The 20556-nt window shown below is 40.6% G+C and overlaps 3 protein-coding genes across 9 annotated transcripts in view; 1 reads left to right on the top strand and 2 right to left on the bottom strand.

Annotated features, from left to right (window-relative positions):
- The window catches only part of LOC123079892 (sister chromatid cohesion protein PDS5 homolog A), a 14605-nt gene extending 10050 nt beyond the window's left edge, over positions 1-4555 (top strand). For 3 of the 7 annotated variants that reach the window (XM_044502723.1, XM_044502721.1, XM_044502717.1), the window contains 11 exons: positions 252-369; positions 641-775; positions 866-1056; positions 1188-1338; positions 1426-1563; positions 1660-1737; positions 1852-2169; positions 2280-2308; positions 3621-3694; positions 4073-4164; positions 4252-4555. In XM_044502723.1, coding sequence (XP_044358658.1) covers positions 252-369; positions 641-775; positions 866-1056; positions 1188-1338; positions 1426-1563; positions 1660-1737; positions 1852-2169; positions 2280-2308; positions 3621-3694; positions 4073-4164; positions 4252-4287 — 1360 coding nt within the window. In that variant the 3' untranslated portion in view covers positions 4288-4555. The remainder of the gene's footprint in view (positions 1-251; positions 370-640; positions 776-865; positions 1057-1187; positions 1339-1425; positions 1564-1659; positions 1738-1851; positions 2170-2279; positions 2309-3620; positions 3695-4072; positions 4165-4251) is intronic. The other 4 variants (XM_044502722.1, XM_044502718.1, XM_044502720.1 and 1 more) reach the window with 3 other exon arrangements.
- A 185-nt stretch (positions 4556-4740) lies between these two features.
- LOC123079895 (magnesium transporter MRS2-E) lies at positions 4741-9972 on the bottom strand. Its single transcript, XM_044502725.1, has 6 exons — positions 9435-9972; positions 9169-9321; positions 7801-7929; positions 6032-6180; positions 5698-5836; positions 4741-5379 (listed from the first exon to the last, which is right to left on the bottom strand). The coding sequence occupies exons 1-6, from the start codon at positions 9774-9776 to the stop codon at positions 5074-5076; spliced, it is 1218 nt and encodes a 405-aa protein (XP_044358660.1). The 5' UTR covers positions 9777-9972; the 3' UTR covers positions 4741-5073.
- Positions 9973-11232: 1260 nt separating this feature from the next.
- Positions 11233-14076, bottom strand: LOC123079894 (magnesium transporter MRS2-E). The gene is made up of 6 exons (XM_044502724.1): positions 13304-14076; positions 13002-13145; positions 12772-12900; positions 12485-12642; positions 12172-12307; positions 11233-11860 (listed from the first exon to the last, which is right to left on the bottom strand). The coding sequence occupies exons 1-6, from the start codon at positions 13652-13654 to the stop codon at positions 11555-11557; spliced, it is 1224 nt and encodes a 407-aa protein (XP_044358659.1). The 5' UTR covers positions 13655-14076; the 3' UTR covers positions 11233-11554.
- Positions 14077-20556: the final 6480 nt, after the last annotated feature.

The raw sequence follows: 20556 nt of genomic DNA, 5'->3' as shown, positions 1-20556 counted from the left end.
CAGAATAAATGATCAGGGGGTTATGTGAATCACTCACTTTGTTCGGGGTAGTAAAATGGACTTTTTTCAAAAGTAAATAGGGTAGGGTATAATGTGGGATTTTAATGCTCGCAAACTTAACTGAATGTTGTTATTCAAGCTAAAAGCACTTATACAATATTAAATGTGTTTTTTCTTTTCTTTATTGATACAAGTTAATCCTGAATTTATTTGTGTTCTGTGTTTTCACTCTGGTTCTTATGCTGCACCAGTGAAAATGATAAGCCATATCTTAGACTGGCTGCTGGGAAATCTGTACTACGACTAGCTACAAGATGGGATTCACTCATTTCTCCAGAATTATTTCGCACTGCCCTTCTCATGGCAAGGGTATTGTCAATATGCTACACTGCTAACAAGTATCTAATTTTTATTTTTCATGTAGGGGCTAACATTTCTGCCCACTAGTCTTTCTAATTATTTGATAATTTGATTTGCCATAGATTTTGAGAACCTTTGCTGTAAATAAACATCTGTTTGCAGCATTATTTTGCTTACCTACATTGGTTAATCTCTACTCACATTGCGTAGTTCCATATTTTATGCATGCCAGTATTCTACCTCTCTTTATAATATTACATGTATTGTGTCTGGTTGTCAGGATTCTTCATATATTGTTCGCAAGTCATTCATTCACAAACTTTTTGGCCTTTTGAAGAAGCATGCAATACCTGTTAGATATGCATGTGCTTTTGCATTGGCATCAACTGATTGCTGTGGAGATGTTCGTACTGAAGTATGTATCTTCTTTTCTAGTTCCCTCATATATATATACCATATAAACTTGCTCGTGAGGTGATTCTTATTCTGTTACCTTGTATTCTAGTCGCTTAGGTACTTAACTGAAGTGGTAAAAGAGCAAAGAGGAGTTTCTGTTCATCAGAACAAAACCAGCAATGACTCGATTGTAGAACACCCAGCATATGCTGTCCTTTTCTTGATCCATACGCTTGCATATGATGAGGAGTTTCGTTTTAACTTTTGTGAAAAGGAGACTGGCTCGGCTGAGTTTTGGAGGTATGTTCTTGTTTCAGATGTTTGAATCCCATTGGCATTTTTTCTGTTGCTCAACTAGTTCCTGGGGCTGGAAACATTTGAAGTTTCAAGCCTGTAATAGCTTCCTCCTTTTTTCCTTTGTTTGTTGACAGCCCACTTATTGTGATGTTGAGAGAGCTAGTTGAAATAGAGGATCTAAGCCAAACCAAGCATGGCTCCGCCACAAGCTCTGTATCCATTCTTTTGGGCATCTTTCGTGCTGTTCAAAAGGCTGAGGATGTGATTGATTCTGACATCACTCATGTATGTGTCTTTTGGCTACCGCTTTGACATTTTTCATTTGCCTATAAATTTCTTCACCAGGTTCTAATTTCCTAACCGCCTTCACAGAAACTGCACATTCTCTCAAAAATTGGTTTGCTTATGATAAAAGAACTTGATAAGCATTGCAAGACATCAGATTCTCCACGCCATATTCTCCTGCCCTCATCTTATTATAGGTTGTCTCGGAGTGAGAGAAAAGCGGATGTAGGTTATTCTTACTATTTATTCTCATGTTTGTTAGAACTTGTCTTAGTTCATTTTTGCATTGACTAATTTTCTCCAGATCGGATTTTTTTGTAGGAATGCTGCCAACTAGATTTAATTACTGATACTTTTGTGAAGAGAATTCTAAAAGCTCATGAACCTTATAACCAACAGGTACATTCTGTCTGCTGTGTCACCCTTGGTGTCTTGTTTGTCTATATATACATATATGTAGTTTATGCCTTCTGTTATGGTCCTATAGTTTTAATTTGTCAACATTAATTTCAGGAGGATACTACATGCTCTACTATTACTGAGAGGGTATCTAAAGAATCTGCTCCTAAAAGGCAAACTCGTTCCTCATCAAACAAACCATTATTTGGACAGTTTGTAAGTGGTCATGAGCAAGGGAAAACGAAGAAAAGTTCAGTCCAGGCGAAAGATGTCCCCAAGAAAAATTACCTGGATATCTTGGAAAAAGACAACGTGTCATCTTGTGGTTCCGCCGGCACAAAGCTGTCATCTCCAGGGTCTTTGGGTTTGACTAATGAAGCTGATTCTAGAGATCTGAAGACGATATCTTCAAAGGACACCATGTCAACAGAGGTACAGCATGCTAGTGTCTGATCGAACTATATGTTTGAGCATTGGATTATCTGTGGATTGGCACATGGAAAGTTGGAAACTCAATTTATATTATTTATTTATTTTTGTAGGACTTTCCTGACTGTCATCTCAGAGATTGGTAAGCAAACAAACGATTTAACATGTATTCCTTCTTCGGAAATGTTCTCCGCCTGGAAGAATATGTTCTAAACAGTACTTTGTCTTCTGATACCATGCTTTGCGTAACTGCAAGTATAGCATAATGACATGCATGCCCTGCATGCCCTGCAAACTCTGCTAAATTTATGTCTGTCTGCTAATTCATGATTGCTGTCCATGTTACATCAGTATTTAGAATGGAATGATAGGGAGCTTTTCTCACTGTCTATGTGTGTGGCTTTATGTGGTAGAATTAGTATATGGCATGACATCTCAAGTTAACTGCAATAATTATTGGGTCTATGCCTAACAGTACAATCAATTCGTTACCAAATAAAGCAAACCCCTGTATGTCAGAACTTGTATTCCTGGTAATCTGTCTAGGGCTAAGAAAAGAGTAAAGTGCAGTTTGGACCAGCTATTGTAGTCGCTAGTTGCACACTCAGACCAGGTATGTTCAAGTATGACACCAATGGTCACATAATATTTTTGAACTTTGGACTAGGTTATGACCAAATTTTACGTGGGTCACATGGGGCATAGCTAGAACACACAAACTTCTAAATAAAAAGAATGTGGCTTCGGTCATAGAACAATGCGGTTTGAAGAGCAGGGCAGCTGACGATCGTCAGATTTTTATCCGCTTTTTGAGAAACAGAAATATCATATTTTGCGTCAGATAATTTGAAATTTTGTGAAAAAATTGAGATGAACTAGATATTGCAATATACATGCAATTAAGATGAAATATAAAGGAATTTTAGTGTGTTTCCAAATATCAGATCCAGACATGGGCTTTAGTGCTTTACAGCTGAGTACCAGCTAGTATTAGTCTATGGGTGTCACTGGTGAAGTCAGTTCGGCTGTGGCTTGGATTTCAGCATTGCACTTGCCAGTTCTTGTGCATCTTAACAAGTATATCTGGCTGTCCCCCTTGAAATAGCACCACATTCTACAATTATTGCAACAATACCGTGGGAGTTCAAAGTGTACTTCCTGCTTATCGATAAATACCTGATGCCAATATTTGTTATGTCCAAAACCACATATATTTTGTTGAAGGTCTGCGGGTATCTACACTGTTAATTTATATGCAGCACCTAGCATAATACAAAATAACTGTTAAACGATAGTGCTTTCAAGTTTTTTTTTAACTTATGATGATGATAGTCATCATAAGCACAAGATGCTGCTTCTTTGCTCCTGTTATATGGTGTCAAATGATTTATATTTTTCAGTTGGAAAACCTTTGTCAAGTATCCATCCATGATTACTTACGTTTCGATTTGTAGCAGTGAACTAGACGAAGATGTTGGTGATTGTGATGGTAATTTTGTGAAGCGTCCTTTCTCCAGCAACAAAACAGGCAAGTCATCTCCAGTAACCAAGACATGATTCATGATATTATCTTCACATCGGCGCTTCCTAAAGTCCATATGTTATGCGAACTGCACAGTCGTAACAGGCTGATAGTGTTGATGCACTATATATGTGATTCATTTGAACCATATACATCCTTATGTCCTAAAAGTGTCTTTCCTGACTGAGAATTCGTTCAATAAAGTTGCTCACAAGTCACAACTCACACACAACTACTTCCAGCCAACAGTCATGCAGAAATGGCAATATCATGACTGTTTTATGTCACCAAGTGACTAGCCGTGCAGCTACCTTTATGCGTTTCGCTGTATATTTGCAGTCCATATATTAAATATAGCTGAGCGATCAACCTTCCATTTTTTAGCAGTGGCTGCCCTCAAGAAGAAAAGCAAGAGAGCATTGGATTTGAGAAATGCAAAGAATTCTGCTGGATCAGCTGCGGACACAATAGACAATGTAAGTGCATTTGGGGAAGCATATGCATGATTCATCCCTCATTTGTGAATATCATGAGCGGATATTATATTCCTCTTATTTTTGCAGGTTCGACGGACCAGATCAAGGAAGGCGCAAACATAATAACCATCTAACTGAAGTTTTAGCTGACGTGTCTTAGACATACATATGCTGAGTTCCGGAATACCTCTTGTACATCCGCCAGTGAGCATTGCAGTGATCGTAGAAAATCTTTTGGTTTATATACACCATCCGTGAAACCTTGTAAATAGAGAAGTGGATGGTAGAGTGAGTGTTCATATTATCTATAATGTCACTTATCTGATCAAGGCAAAACTGCGGAAGTTGAAATGTCAGAACTGGAATCGTCGTTGGTTTAACTGAAGACTTAGACCACAACTGTCGTTGACCTCTTTAATCCATGTGGCTGCCGTATGCTAAGAATTATTACACCGTCGAGGTGCAGAAGTGCATTCCCCGAGGGTAGGAAGTTGTATGGTTCCAAAACACGTCTGAGTGGATTCATCTACTTCCTCTGTTCACTTTTATAAGACCTTGAAGACATTTCAGACAATGTACAAAACAACCCATTTTGAGTTGTTTGAAATGACTTACAAAATGAACGGAGGGAGTATTTCTTTTACAAAATTACAAAAGTGAACGGAGGGAGTATTTCTTTTACAAAACTACGTAGTTGCAAATCATGATACGAGGACAAATAAGGTCTTTATATAACCGTTATTCGTGTCAAGGGTGGGATGTCCATCATTCAGTTATTCCTATCCAAACCAAGCATCAGCTACTGCATCTTCCAGACAGCCATTTGCGATGGCAAAAACGTGGCCGTGGACTGCAGAGCTTACGTCTGATGCTTCGTCTGTCCGGTGCGGAACACAGAATATGGCAGCATCACTGCAAGTATTTGCTCTTCTTCCCTGCATAGATGGCCAGGATGTATATGGCGGCGCAGCCGGCAACGGTGGCCCAGGTGGTCTCCCAGAACTTTCTGTTTTTGATCCTCGCCATCTCGGGGGTCTCCGGATCTAACGTCAGCTCGATGTGGATGTTCATGCCGAACAGGCTCACGACCACGATGCCCGCGGTGATCACCACGGTCGCCGTCGTGAGCATCACACCCATCTGCAGCAGCTGGTTCTGCTTCTCGTCCAGCATCATGTTGATGTAATCCTCAGTGTCATCCACGTAGTCGCGGAGCTTTGCGCATTAACAAGGTGCACGTTAGGCTGTTGGAAACATGCTTGGAATACGTTATAAGCCAACAGCTAAAGACCATGGCGTTCACGTTGAATCAGAAAGGTGCATGTGGAATCGTACTCCCTCTTAATGTAAGACGGTTTTTAGTGTAGTGTCAAAAAATGTCTTACGTTATGGGACAGAGGAAGTAGTTTATATTCATAACACTACCAAGAAGTGTGTCTGTGAGTTCAAAAAAGAACGAAAGAAGTGTGTCTGTGTGCGCGCGCGTTCTTATCTAGTGTTACGAATCTGTAGCAAGAGATGTGACATACGTACATGGCATAACTTGTTCAGCGTGCCATCAAACTGCACGAAGTAAGCTTCGAGAAGCATTTCCAACTCTTCTACATCAGGCTTAACAAAAGCAGAACTTGCGTGGGAGCTCTCTATATCATCGCCACTGTCTTCTTCCTCCCTGGATTCAAGTGCATATGGAGGATTAAAACGAAAGCAGCACATCTTGAGAACGACGTAATAACTACTCCATCTGTCAATTAAGCCTAACATCATCGAATTGTGCTTGATTTAATCAAGAGAGTTCGGTAGTTGTATGATTCAATCGGATCCCAGCAACCACAGAAAGAAGACACATTAGCTATAGGTGACATACTTCTCATCCTCATGGTCAGGAGATGCATGCTTGTTGGAATCCAATTTAACCGATGACTCGTCTACTCTTTGAAACGCAAGCTTCCTCGTCAGGTACATCTCGGACATATCCGTGTCATCGTCAACCAGCTGCTCGATATCATCCCTCACCTGCGAATAAAGAGACCACGGCAGCACATACAGAGGGTGAAATGATTAATTAAATTAATAACGTAGTACTCCCTCCGCTCGCAAGTATAGGATGTTCTAACTCTTCTCTGATCCGGATGTGACGCATTTTAGTGTGTGTTTGTTTACTCATTTTAATTTGTATGTAGTTCATATTGAAATATCTAAAATATCTTATATTTGTGAACGGAGAGAGTAGCACTTAACCTAGGCTGGTCATTGTGGGGAGTAACTTAGACCAGTGCCATTCATATGACACTAGTCTATGTTACTATTTTTAAAGTGCAAAGTATCATATAAGTAGTATATCGTAGATGATTTCATTTGTTAGTTTGTAGACTTATTTTTTTTAATTAGGAAGCACTATATGATGGTAACGTAACAATGAACTGTCCCTTAACACGTTGTCCAAGGTAGTGATTTTTTCTAGAGACAATCACCCCAATGCATTGTATCTTTAGGGGTTGTATCCAAGTGATATTGCATTTAATTAGTTTAGCGATCTTTTTTGCATTTTAACATTATGGCCTAGTTGTGGAGTGGAGAGAAGAAAAGAAGAGAAAATTAAGGAGACAAGCCACAAAGGATAAAATCATTAATTACACTGCATAGAAAAACGAGCTAAGAGTCGTATCTTCACTAACATACAATTCCACTCTCTTTTCTTTAATTACAACGCCACATCAGCATTTTGTCTATGATAACGTGCTATCGAGCCAAGAATTAGGAATATCATGCATGCCAACTAGACATTTTTTATGAGTTGTGCACGGAATTAAATAAAGAAAAATAGGGTTGAGTATCATATTAGAGCAAGGTTAATAGTATAGCCAACAACGGAAAATACACTCCACCCCCTGTAGGGATATTAAATTCAAAAAGTACCAGGAAAACAAAAAAAACTGGTGTTTGGGGACATCAAACCTGAATGCCCAATCTATTCCCGTGTGAAGTTTTATGAAAAAGATACCAGGAAATATATCCATGGTGAAAGAAATACAGTCCGATCTAAGATTCATACTAACAGTTTTTTCTCTATGCATAGGAATTTTGATCTTTTTACTGAGAATATGTTTCTTGGTATTTTTTTTCACGAAACTTCACATGCGAGTAGATTGGGCACCCAGATTTGATATCCCAAAATTCCATTTTTTTTTTAATTTTCCTGATTTGTTTTTTAAATTTCATACTCATATAGGGGGGTGGAGCACCCGAGTGCTTCAAATCCTCTTCCAGGCCAACGACCGTCTATATGGAGTTTCCACATCACCTATAATCAAACCACCAACATGTATAACCATTTGTGCTTATTTTTTTTTGCTAAGCCTTCTTCATCTAATTAGTTGTAGACTCAGAATTACATATATTTCCACCTAGCTACATGCTTTTAGCATCGTTTCCTCCCGGGGTCATTAAACTAATCTCTCTTCATAATTAACTCACCACATCAGATTTTATGCCTAGTTAGTAGCCTTAACATCTGTACCAGGTAAGCAGTGGGAAGGGCCTTCAACCATACACCGGCTCATGAATCTAGATACACTAATTTCTGCAACAAGTAACTCGGACGTAGGAGTATATAATTAGTGGTAGCACTCCTACCTTCTGCACGCGCCCTGTTAGCTCTACCAGGCGGCTCTTGATCTGCCTGACGTGCTCCAGGTTGAGCGTGCTAACCTTGGAGGTCAGCTTGTCCAAGGCCGGATACGCCTCCTTCTCCAGGGCCAACGTCTAGCACCAATAATTTGGAGTCAATTACATTGTTGGTGCTACAACTTGGCGTAAACGGTCACTTTAGTGCTACAAGTTGTGGCGTACATTGAAGTGGTGCAAAAACTTGGCTCGAACGTGCAAATACGGTTACTTATCCCGTTTGTATAGGAAATGTGCGCTGACTAGGCATGTGCACCCTGCTGTCGGTGGCTAGACTAAGGAGAAAGAGCGTGTGGCCTGATTTTCACAAAATAAACCTCGAAACTTTGATTTAAAAAAAAGGTCCATGTAGGCGTGGCATTCTTCACCTCAGTGACCAGCGGGTCCTGCCTGTTAAACATAAATAACAAAAAAGTAGGTGCCGCCAGGATTCGGACCCAAAAACCACTTGCTACATCATATACGGTCCAAACCACTCTGCCATACATTTTCGACTGACTATTATATAATTGACATGCTGAAGTAAAAATATATTATAATTTTATATAATACAAATATTTCATAAACTACAACTAAAAATATTGTTTCAATTATACAAGCATTTTAATAATTATATGCACATTTGTATAATTAAAAATATTCATATTCCTACATTTAAAATTTTGATTTGAATATTCAATCATGTATATTATTTAAGTTAATACAGATACACACATTTACATTTCATCACGTTAATTATATTATTATTAAAATGTTTGTATTATGGAAAGTTATAACACAGAAATATCCATATTAATTAAATTTTTTTAATATAGTACGCGGTTGTATATTTACAAACCATCGTTTGTTTGTATAATATTGATCACACATAAATGTTTGAATATAAGTTTTATTACTTACGTTTTACAAATATCGTAAAAAAAATAGTTGGCGCAAATAGGCCGCAATATATATTTGCAGCCCATTTAAGCTCCACCTACGTACCGAAGGTATATATACTCTGTTAAGCATAGTTGAAAGTATAAAACATATTGCATAGTGGTTAGATACACATGTTTTGTTGCCTAGTCAGCACAGATTCCGTATACAAATGGGATAATCACCGTATTTGCACGTCGGAGCCAAGTTTTTGCACCATTTTAATGTATGCCACAACTTCTAGCACTAAAGTGACCGTTTACGCTAAGTTGTAGCACCACCAATGTAATTGACTCAATAATTTGCACCATGAGAAAACATGGTAAGTTGGTAACACGCGCTATTGACAGATCATGTGTTTAACAGCCGAAGCCTGCCTATATACGTACTCCAGTGTACCTCGGATTCCATGCATTTGCATGTGTGTTCGAGGCAGACCTCGAGCACCTTGAACTCGAAGGGCTGGATCTTAGCGCTGCCAGGCATTGGCACGTTCCCCTGATCACCACCCAGCTCCATGTCGTCGGTTGCCGGATTCGTGGTAGACGCATCCTTCACGCAGTAGCAGGAGCCAACGGAATCAGGCGAACAGTGCAGATAACTCACCCCGCCATATCGTAGCAAGCATGCGTTGACTAAGTGACTGTTGACCAGTGAAGTCGTACCGGGAGCGCGAGGCGGGCGTGGAGTTCTTGGAGGAAGGGGCGGAGGCGCGGGTTGCCGGGGTCGCGGACGAGCACCTCGGCGGCGGTGACGATGGCCTTGACGTGCTCGAGGTTGACGACGACAGCGCGGTCGCGGCCGAGGATGGTGGACGGGTAGGAGAGCTGCGGGTCGAGCATGCGGAGGTCCCGCGCGGGGAGCCCCGTTATCTCCATGATCCGGTGCCTCCCGAACTCCCCCGTGCTCTCCTCCCCCGCCGCCGGCACCACCAGCCACTCCTGACTCGCCGCCGGCGCACCCTTCCGCCGCGGCGCCGGCGCGGTCTGCGGCTGCCTCCGCTCCATGCGCGGGTTCCCTCGGTCAATTTCGTGGACTACTGAGGTCTGAGGCCGCGTGGCGTGACGCGGTTATCGGTACGAGGTCTTCGCTGAGGAGCTCGAAAACAGCTTACCACATGTCCCGTGTGGTGTAGGCGCGGCGCTTATTACGGGTGCCGGTCCGCGCGCGCGCGGATGGCGACGATGGATCTGTCCAGCGGGCCGGCCACGGCTCTTTTCTCCGTGGACGAGGATGGTCAATCGGTGCGGCGGTGCCACTTGTCCGGAAGCCAGTAGGCATTTGGACGTAGTAGTGTCCTGTTCGGCACGTATGCTTGTCCCATGGTACCAATGTCTCTCTCTTGGTATGTTTTACCTCCCCGTGTTTTAAATCTGATTTTCCTGGAGGAGATCACTACTACGGATCCTATTACGGCATGTACAATGATTACATACATACTCCCTCCTTCCCAAAATATAAGGCGCTGGTTGACTTTTCTGGTCTTCATTGCACACCTTTGACTATGATTTTTATGTATTATTTGTCTATAAAATTAGTATACAGATATATGAAATAAAATTGTTTTACAAGACAAATGTGACTATCCCGTTTATACATGTTTAATCCATGTACTTTGATATATGTAAATGGTCAAAGTCATGCATCAAAGACCATGCAAAGTCAAACACGCCTTATGTTTTGGGAAGGAGGGAGTATATACTACATATGACGATTGTTGAGTCTAAAAGAACAATGTTTTGTAAATATTTGTGAGCTCAAGTTGAAAACACGTAATTCTAAGTAAAAATGTTTGATCTAAACACTTTTATATTTCTTTACAGAGGGAGTAGAATCCTTTGAGTTTTGTTGACTTGGATTTTTCAATGTTTAAACCTCTTGTGGTTGGAACATGGTGGCGATGTGGGTACCAAATGCCACATGCGAGGTAGTTGGTTGGACAGAGGAAAATTACTCCTATATAGCAGGGGCTGCCCAGGAATTACACTGTCGAGGTGCAGCAGGGGAGCAACCTCGAGAGTAGGAAGGTGTCATTGGTGGAAATACCCTTTGGTTCCTCACCCTATATGAGAAAAATAATAATTAATAATTACAAAAAAAGTTAGAAAAAGTTTATAAGTCTTTTTTGAAATAAACTTGACTTTCTTTCGCACTAGTATATAACGTTGACTTCAGGGCAAAAAAAAATCATTTGCTATTATTGGTCACTATTCACACTATTTTGATCGATTTTTTTGTTTTTTAAAAGAAGTCAACGGGGTTTTTCTTTTTGTGCAATTTTTTCTTATATAAGTACAATGGAAGGTCAACTTTATTTTAAAATATTTTTTCAGATTTTTTTGACTTTTTATTTAATTACTATTTTTTTTCTCTATATAGGGTGTATATACACCCATAGACCAAAAATTCCCCTCCAGTGTCATTGCTATATATGCCACTAGAGGTTTCTCCGGCGTGTAGGAATGTTGGAACCTTGGAATCAATATGGCTCAAAATAACACTTCAAAACTACGAAACTGTAAATCATGATACGACAAGGCAGATCTTATAGCCACGATTCAATTATTCCTACCCAAACCAACGCATCAGCTACTACTGCATCTCACAGACAATACCAAACAGAAAGAAAGCTATAGTATCATATTCTCAGGGCAGGGAAGAAAGCTATCGTATCATATTCTCAGGGCAGGGAAACCCTTTTGTGACGGCGAAAACGTGCCCTGGACTGCAGAACTTGCGCTCCGATGCTTCCTCCGTCCGGCGCGGAACCGAGAATGAAGCACCATCACTGCAAATATTTGCTCTTCTTCCCTGCATAGATGGCCAGGAGGTATATGGCGGCGCAACCGGCGACGGTGCCCCAGGTGGTCTCCCAGAACTTCATGTTCTTGATCCTCGCCATCTCGGGGGTCTCCGGATCCGCCATCAGCTCGATATGGATGTTCATGCCAAACAAGCTCACGACGACGATGCCCGCGGTGACCACCACGGTCGCCGTGGTGAGCATGACGCCCATCTGCAGCAGCTGGTTCTGCTTCTTGTCCAACATCAGGTTGATGTAGTTTTCAGTATTGTCCACATAGTCGCGGAGCTTTGCACATTAAAGGCTGTTAGAAACACGCTTGGAATACTTTATAAACCAACAGCTAAAGACCATAGTATTCACATTGAATCAGAAAAGGGCATGTGGAAATGTAGTTTATATTCATAACACTACCAAGAAGTATGTGTGTGTGTGCGCGCGCTCTTTATCTGGTGTAATGAATCTGGAGCAAATAGTCAGTGTGCTGAACCTGATAGTGGCAATCATTTTGATATGATCATTTTTGTAGCAATCATGTCTCAGGCTTAACACAACATTAGGCCAATAACTAGTAGTGAATAGAAGGAGATGTGACATACATGGCATAACTTGTTCAGCGTGCCATCGAACTCCACGAAGTAAGCTTCAAGAAGCATTTCCAACTCTTCAACATGCTTAACACAAGCAGAACTTCCGTGGGAGCTCGCCGTATCACCGCCACGGTCTTCTTCCTCCCTGAATACAAGTAAATATGGAAGATTAATGTGAAGAGTAATAACTTTCCATCTTTCAATTAAGCCTAGCATCATCGAATTGCGCTTGGTTTATTCAAGCGAGTTCAGGATGTTATAGCTCTTAATCAATCTAATCCCAGTAACCAGAAAGAAGACTCATTAGCTATACGTGACATACTTCTCATGATCATGATCATGATCAGGGAATGCATGCTTGTTGGAATCCACATTAACGGACGACTCGTTGTTGACTCCTTGAAACGCAAGCTTCCTCGTCAGATACATCTCGCACATATCCGTGTCGTCGTCTAGCAAGTGCTCGATATCATCCCTCACCTGCGAATCAAGGAGACCACGACGGCGCAAACAGACGATGAAATGAATAATTGAATTGATAATAATGTAGTAGCACTTGGCTTAAACTTGGAGCATACACTGGCTCCTGAACACCAGTTATGTTAGTACCTTCTGCACGCGGCCTGATAGCTGGACCAGGCGGTTCTTGATCTGCCTGACGTCATCCAGGTTGCTCGTGCTAACCTTGGTGGTCAGCTCGTCCAAGGCCGGATACGCCTCACTCTCGAGGACCGACGTCTAGCACCATTGATTTTTGCATCAGGAGAAACATGGTAAGTTGGTAACACGCGCTTTTGACAGATCATGGGTTTAACGGCCTGCTTATTGTGGTAGCGTACCTCGGTTTCCATGCACTTGGATGTGTGTTCGAGGCAGACCTCGAGCACCTTGAACTCGAAGGGCGGGATCTTGGCACTACCGGAGATTGGCACGTTGCCCTGATCGTCGCCGCCGTCGGTTGCCGGATTCGTGGTAACCGCATCCTTCACGCAGAGCAGGAGCCAACAGAATCATCAGGCCAAATTTGCAGATGAACCCAACACCATGCCATCAGTTAGTTGGTTACAAAAATGCAATCTGCCATCAATCTATCGTACAGTAGGATGCATGACTGGCGGAATGGCGGTGGGTGTGGCCGTACCGGGAGCGCGAGGCGGGCGTGGAGTTCTTGGAGGAAGGGGCGGAGGCGCGGGTTGCTGGGGTCGCGGACGAGCACCTCGGCGGCGGTGACGATGGCCCTGACGTGCTCGAGGTTGACGACGATGGCGCGGTCGCGGCCGAGGATGGTGGACGGGTAGGAGAGGAGCGGGTCGAGCATGCGGAGGTCGCGGGCCGGGAGCCCCGTCATCTCCATGATCCGGTGCCTCCCGAACTCCCCCGCGCGCTGCTCCCCCGCCGCCGGCACCACCAGCCACTCCTGGCTCGCCGCCGCCGCCGCCTTCCGCCGCGACACCGGCGGCGACGGCGCGATCTGCGGGCGCCTCCGCTCCATGCGACGCAGTCAGTCGATCGGGGCTCCGGCCGTTGGCGAGTTCCCTGGACTGAGAGCGCCGCGTGGCGTGACGCGGTTATCGGTACGAGGCAGTCGGTTAGGATCTTGGCTTTCGTATCGGGGAAGCAGTTTTGGTTTTAACTCTGCGGCGGCACGTGGGCGTCTCTGCCTGCGTAGGCGCACGGACGGGTGCCGGTCTATGAACGTCCGTCCGTCTCGTGGTGGTCCGCGCGCGCGGGGGGATGGCGACGATGGGTCTGCTCAGCGGTTGTTGGCTGGAGCCTTCTTTTTCTGCGTGGACGAGGAGGGTGGTCAGTCGGTGCCATGTGTCCGGAGTCCAGAAGGAATTTGGACGTAGTGTTCTGTTCTGTCTCTGTCTTGGCGTGTTTTCTGTTTTGAGTGAAAAGTAAAGAACGACAGAGTTTGAATGAAAGATGATCCATCAGTCTTTATTGATATAGAAGTGGGGTATTTATACCCAGGCGAAAGTACACATGGTGCTTGTCGGTCAAGTAAACACATAGTTACTTGAGAGCCAAGGAATTACATAGTTGCCTTGAGAGCCAAGGAATTACATAGTTGCTTGAGAACCAAGCAACCTATCTAACAATTAACTTAATCCTAATTAGCTTAATGAATAAGCAACTATTCTATTCTTAGCACTCCCCCTTGTACAACGCCTCTTCTTTGGTACGTTCATCATCTTGACAAATTCTTTGAATAATCTTGAATGTCTCCTCCAAAAACCCTGTGGGAAAAATATGAGGAGAATAGTGCAGATATGTTGCTAAAACTCCTTTTAACCCAGTGGGAAAAATAATAAGAAGAAAATGATGCAACATATAATGATTATTGTCTCTGGATAACTCATATGAGAAAAACCTTTGAAGAAGGAGAAAAACCCATTGGTGTGTTTAGAGAACAATTAATATGTCTTGAGTACTTTCTTTAAAAACCTCAATAGAGAAAACAGAAAGTATGACATATGATCTTTGAGAAGATATTGCCTCATTAAAAACCATTATGAGAAACATTGAGAGAAAACTCATAAGGGAAAAGAGTGCGATCTGATATGCCATTGAAAACTCCTTTAAAGCCTAGTGGAAAAAATATAAGGAGAAAATGATATGACATATACAGACACTTGTGTTTATATTGTCTCGTTAAAAACCTTCATGAGAAACCATTAGGGAAAACTCATGAAGGGAAAAAGAGTACAATATATGCAATCTTAGAATTGTTAATAGGTTATAGATTTGGGAAATTACTCCCCCTGAACTTTGCAAACCTGGAGAATGTGTAATACAAATTCCATTGATATGATCATGACATTATGAATAATCTATAGGATTTTCAAAGTATGTTGTTTGCATATTATTTCCTCACTTTCTATAATTCGTGAGGATAAGTAATTTTCGAGCAATGTACTTTACGATATTGCTCTTCATATAACCTGTATTTTTTAGTAACACAAGTGGTAGCGTCTTGATTAATCAAGTTATGTGATTCTGATGAATCTCAACCACATTATTTTGAGTGTGGTTAATCATTCTGCTAAGCCATGCATATTTTGCAATGCTTTTATATAAATCAATTATGTCAGAGTGATAACTGGAAATAGCCATAAAAGCCCATTTAGATGACTTCCATATGAAGGCTATTCCAGCAAATTCAGTCATTGATATGGCATTGTTGGGATCAAATAAGGAGCCAATATCATTACATCATATTATGGTCATATTTTTTCCTGATGGAATTTAACCAAGATTTATTGTGAGCTTGAAATATAAGCTAATATTTCTTATATCAACCATATACGTTTTGTTAGGGGTTGCACTCTGAACAAAGATAGCAAATATAGTGTCAGGCCTGACGTAGTTTGCAATGATATGAGTGCATTGACATTAGTGAGATATAGAACTTCAGGTCCTGATATCACTTCATTATCACCCCTAGGTATGAATGGATTTGTACCCTATCAGGGGTACTATGACCATATTACATGTCTTTTATTGGTATGATATATCCACATTGAACTTCTCGTACATGTCTTGGATATATGTAGACTGATATGTATTCTTGAGAGAATGCTCAAGTTGTAAGCTAAATTTGGTTAAATCCAAATTTTCCATCTGGAGATGATTATGTGTATGTTTAGGTCTTGTATAGACATTGATGATGAGGTCATCAATATACACTGAGGTGATGAAAGGAAATCAAATTTGGGATTCCTTTATTAAACATGTAAATAATCATCATTATTTGAGTAATCCTTTTGAAGAAGGAACTCATTTAGTCAGTAGTACCATATGATTTCTGACTATTTCAAGTCATGGAGTGACTTATGAAGTTTTACACAAAACTTGTTGCGATTTGCTTTTGGATTCGGAAGTGTAAGCCCTTTAGGGACTTCAATAGAGATTTCCAAAGTGAGTGACTCATATGAGTATGTAGCCACTTCATCCATCAACTGCATGGATAATATTATTATTTTTATTGCCAATGATATTTAGTATCGAAACATTATTCCACTCATACCAAGCGGGTATGTTACATCGTAATCGATGTCGGGTCTCTGCGTGAACCCTTTTGCTACAAGCCTCGCTTTCTCACCACCTCATTGACTTTGTCTATGAATGAGAAGTTTTTAGTATTCCGTAGGGATGATACTTATGAGGAGTAGGTATTATTGTGGTAAATACTACTCGTTTACAGAGCGAGTGCTATTCTTTGTTACTTGCTTCCTTTTATGTGAACCAATATGAGTGCAAGAGGCACTCTACCATGGATTTTGGTTCAGGGACCAAAAGATTTTAGCAATTTGAGAATAAATATATGTCGACAAATGTAGTCTTTAGTTTATATGATTCTGATGGAATCATTGAAGTTTGTGGATAAAATATTTATTCCTTTTTAACTCCTTGTGATTTCCTATTTTAACAAATGGAGTCAAGGTGTTTCAATGTCCCGACACCAAAACATTTGTGCACATTTATGTCGGGCTTTGGATGATGAGCATCCAGTGAGGTGTCCTTCGACTTGATGTTGAACTACATTTACTGGTTGAGGATTTGATTTCCTCTGTTTCCGCGGAAGCATATGAGAAATTGTATCTCGTCTTGTCAGATTTTCTCCCCCTCTTGCTCTCATTTGGGGAGAAGAGTGGTTTATCAGGTACCTCCACTCTTTCTAACACTTTACTGCAGGAATATAGAATTTAGTAACACCTTGTTATCAGTAAATGTATGTGGCAGATTTGCAATGTGTTGCAAATATATGATTCTCTAAACTTCTAGGTTAGATTCTTTGAGTACGTGGATATAAGGATTGAATGTCGATAACATTTCTAATTTATTTTTCGACATTCTTTGTGGTACTTATCTCCCCCTAATGCCGAAAAATATCCTTATTGCTGATGCAATCAGCATACGGGCTATGAATAATTTTGATTGACGGATAAATTGTTATTCCTCACATAGATCCCTAATTTTCTGTGAGGGCCCATTGATGTATGCCGGAGATTTCCACGTGATTACTACAAGGGGAAAGTAGTATGATATGCAGTTGGTATGATTTAGATCATACTTACGGTGTGTAAGGCCGTATGTTTCCAGCAAGAGGCTGGTAAATTTACAATTCTTTAAAAGTGGTCATGTAATTCATTTAACTCTCTTTGATAAGAAATTTAGCTAAATCATTCTGGGTACGTACATAAAGTACTTAATGCAAAAAAATGCTCATTGAATGAGTTCAACAACATTGTTCATTTGAATGGGTTTATAGATCCTGTTTTCAGGAGAATTTGCACTTACTTTGATAAGTTGAGCAATTTTTTTTAGTAAGATCATGCATGGTTGTGTGTGATAAGAGACACACTTAAAACATTTTATGAATGTGTATATGAGTACCATGAAGTATCTAAATTACCCCAGATAATGGTTAAGCAATCCAGACATATCTTTTGAATGTGTTCAAGGAAGAATAAGTGTCCTGCTTAGAATTTTAAGGTGAGAGTGCCTTAAAACTTATTTCCCCTATGGCACATGCGGTGCACATAAAATCTGATGATTTAGAAAATTTATAACTTGCTAAGTTGTGACCAACAGGATTGTCAATAATTTTCTAATCATCCCCAAACCAGGATGGTTAAGGCTACCAAGCCAAATATTTAATCCATTAAGATCTAGAAAATTATTGTGTACGCAACAATATTGAGTACGACTTGATTCATACATTCAGAATTTATCAAATATTATGTCCGAGAAATAAGATATTGGACATCGCACTACTTGTAGTACAACAAGTATAGGCTAATAATATTTTGGGATAATTAAGAGATTGCATGAGGTCTCCAATATTATTGAAAAATTTATTATGCAAACATATCATCGTTGCAATAGGATTCACCATCCTTTTATTGCACTAGATTTTTGGTTCTCACCTTCTGATGAAGAATTGAGAACAATAATTTACCAGAATATTTTCTGGTTGTAAGTTTGCAAATTTAAAAATTTATCCCAAATATGTGGTGTGGTTTGACTATGTATTTGAGGGTTTGGTAATCATAGGTATAATCTTTGTCTAACCACACATTTGACAAACTTGAGAGTTGTCTTTGTGATCGTTTGAAAACGATATATTCCCTATTTAAGAGGTAATTTTGTCTTTGGTTGTCTATTAGCCTCCACGTTACGTATTCCTCATGGTTCTATTTTGTGACCACTGTATTGCATAGTATTCTCAGTACCCGCAAATATTTCAAATAATGGTGTATCACTTGTTGGGTAAATCTGATGATTTTAAGAAATTCTATGTTTCTTCATCATGGAAAATTGTATTACCATCATAAGAGGATGTAAAGTGTGTTAAGGTCATATGCAAATATTTGATCACGAGATCTCAACTTGAAGTTGATTAAGTGACATAATCGTGAGCTACGATAGACTTGAGATCTTGAAAAACGAATGGGGTAATCATTCGCGATGTGCTCAAGGCATCATGTTTATATTAAGGAAAATATTCAGGGTGAATCTAAATTCATCCATTATGTATTTAGTTTGAGAACTAAGTGAAGTTGGGACACATAAAATGCATATGAGCATTGCAACTTTAGAGTCACCGCCAAAAATATAGACGTTGCATGTTTGACATTTGTTAGTCACTGTGAAAATATAACCATAATGTGATGTGGACATTGCAAAAATGTTGAGACACTCAATCGTTGCCATAATTATGGGATCCATCTTGATGGATGGACAACACTATAATTATAAATAGTGACATATGCTTCACTGCCATGTATTTTACCAATGTAATAGACAGTAATCACTGGTATATGCAAATATTTGCATAGTTTGCTGTGACATATTCAAGCAAAATGAGGCTTGACTAGTTTATATTAGCACAAAAATACCATTTCAGCATATATCAAGTGTGCAAGAACAATATTTACTATGAGAGTAAATCTTCAACAACAAATGCTTCAGAGGAGCCAATTTTAGAACAGTTGATGCTTTATAACCATATGTGTAGGCCTCAATTTATATAGGATAACACATTGAAGATAATCACCAATATGGTGTAGATCCCGCAGTAATAGAAAACATAGTCTGACTTTTGCCAGTAGATGTTCATAATTCTATTACCTTATGTTATGCTAAATGTATGAAATCACTTTGAAGGTAATCATCTGTCAGAGTGACATGATGTAGACCTTGCAGTAATAGTGGATAATCTGCAAAATTTCGCAGTAGATGCCAGTATTACCTTATGATATCTTGAGGTAGTCACATCTAATATTAATATTTGGAAGAGCACTTTGAAGGTAATCATCTTGTAAAATTGACAAGATGTAGACCTCACAGTACTGATGGATAATCTGCAAATTGTGCAATAGATGCCACCATTACCTTGTGATTCACAAATAAATACGGGTAATCATATTAAGTATGACACTTCATTCATGTTCGAATTACAATTAGATTTGCAAGAAAAAATATCAATTGCAAAATTATAGTTGTTCTCCTAAAATGTAGGAATGTTTGTGGCAAAGACATAGTATATAATGTCTTAAATTCCAAAGGAATAAATGTGCGCAAAAAAATACAAATTTCTTTTGCATTAGTATTACTGTGGTAATACATATAGATGCAAAATTTTAAAAACTACATATTTATGTAATATATGAAGACATGAGGCTTCAAATAATATTTACTTGATGTAAATGATGCATAATTATATTTTTATGCCATTTGGAAAGAACTTATGGTATAGTCGAAACGTGTGTAGAAAAACCGAGACTTAAAAAGTGAGTAATAGTAACCTGAAGGTTAAAATCCTGAAAATAGTAAGCCTGATGGCTGTACAATAATTTACAGGGATTTATAAGTCGTTGGGAGAAAGGACTAAATTGAAAACAGAGCCAAAGGGATAAGATTCCCCAATTTCTTCTCCCGTGCGTTTAGGGATTTGCCGTCGCCGTCGCCGTAGCGTCGCTTTGAGAAGGATGTCATGGCGTGCTGGATGCCGGGAGGTGCGAACTGCCGCCGGGCCGAAGGCCATGGACATCGCGCCACTGGAGGGCATCGCGGCCGTGTCGTTTCCGCGCCGCGCCGAGGCCGAAGGCCATTGCTACGCCGTGGGCTGCTTCGCCGGATGGCGCCGCCGCTGTCGGAGTCTGAGACCGCGCCTCCACGTACGCCCGTTGGCAGCAGTCAGCCGGAGGCTACAGCCGCGTGTGGAGGATTAGTGCGCTGGAGGGCGATTCCGGCCGCTAGCGTCCGCGCTCGTGCCGCCGGGCTGCAAGCCGCGCCGTGGTGATTCTACTGTGTACGGCGAGGACAAAGCTGCCATGCTCCAAGCCAACTACTCCCAGTAGAATCGATTGTGTGCAGGAATCAGTG

This window comes from Triticum aestivum, chromosome 3D (assembly GCF_018294505.1).
Source record: "Triticum aestivum cultivar Chinese Spring chromosome 3D, IWGSC CS RefSeq v2.1, whole genome shotgun sequence".
Classification (NCBI taxonomy): domain Eukaryota; kingdom Viridiplantae; phylum Streptophyta; class Magnoliopsida; order Poales; family Poaceae; genus Triticum; species Triticum aestivum.
The sequence above is the reverse complement of the archived record's forward strand: the minus strand, read 5'-3'. Positions and strand labels throughout refer to the sequence as shown.

What these genes read in the sequence shown, in the direction of transcription:
- LOC123079895 (XM_044502725.1), bottom strand. Translation starts at nt 9,776, where the DNA reads ATGGAGCGGAGGCAGCCGCAGACCGCGCCGGCGCCGCGGCGGAAGGGT. An exon ending in ACGCCCGCCTCGCGCTCCCG is followed by an intron (nt 9,322 to 9,434) that starts GTACGACTTCAC and finishes TACTGCGTGAAG; the next exon opens with GATGCGTCTACCACGAATCC. An exon ending in CGCTGAACAAGTTATGCCAT is followed by an intron (nt 5,380 to 5,697) that starts GTACGTATGTCA and finishes TAATGCGCAAAG; the next exon opens with CTCCGCGACTACGTGGATGA.
- LOC123079894 (XM_044502724.1), bottom strand. Translation starts at nt 13,654, where the DNA reads ATGGAGCGGAGGCGCCCGCAGATCGCGCCGTCGCCGCCGGTGTCGCGG. An exon ending in ACGCCCGCCTCGCGCTCCCG is followed by an intron (nt 13,146 to 13,303) that starts GTACGGCCACAC and finishes CTCTGCGTGAAG; the next exon opens with GATGCGGTTACCACGAATCC. An exon ending in TATCAGGCCGCGTGCAGAAG is followed by an intron (nt 12,643 to 12,771) that starts GTACTAACATAA and finishes CTTGATTCGCAG; the next exon opens with GTGAGGGATGATATCGAGCA.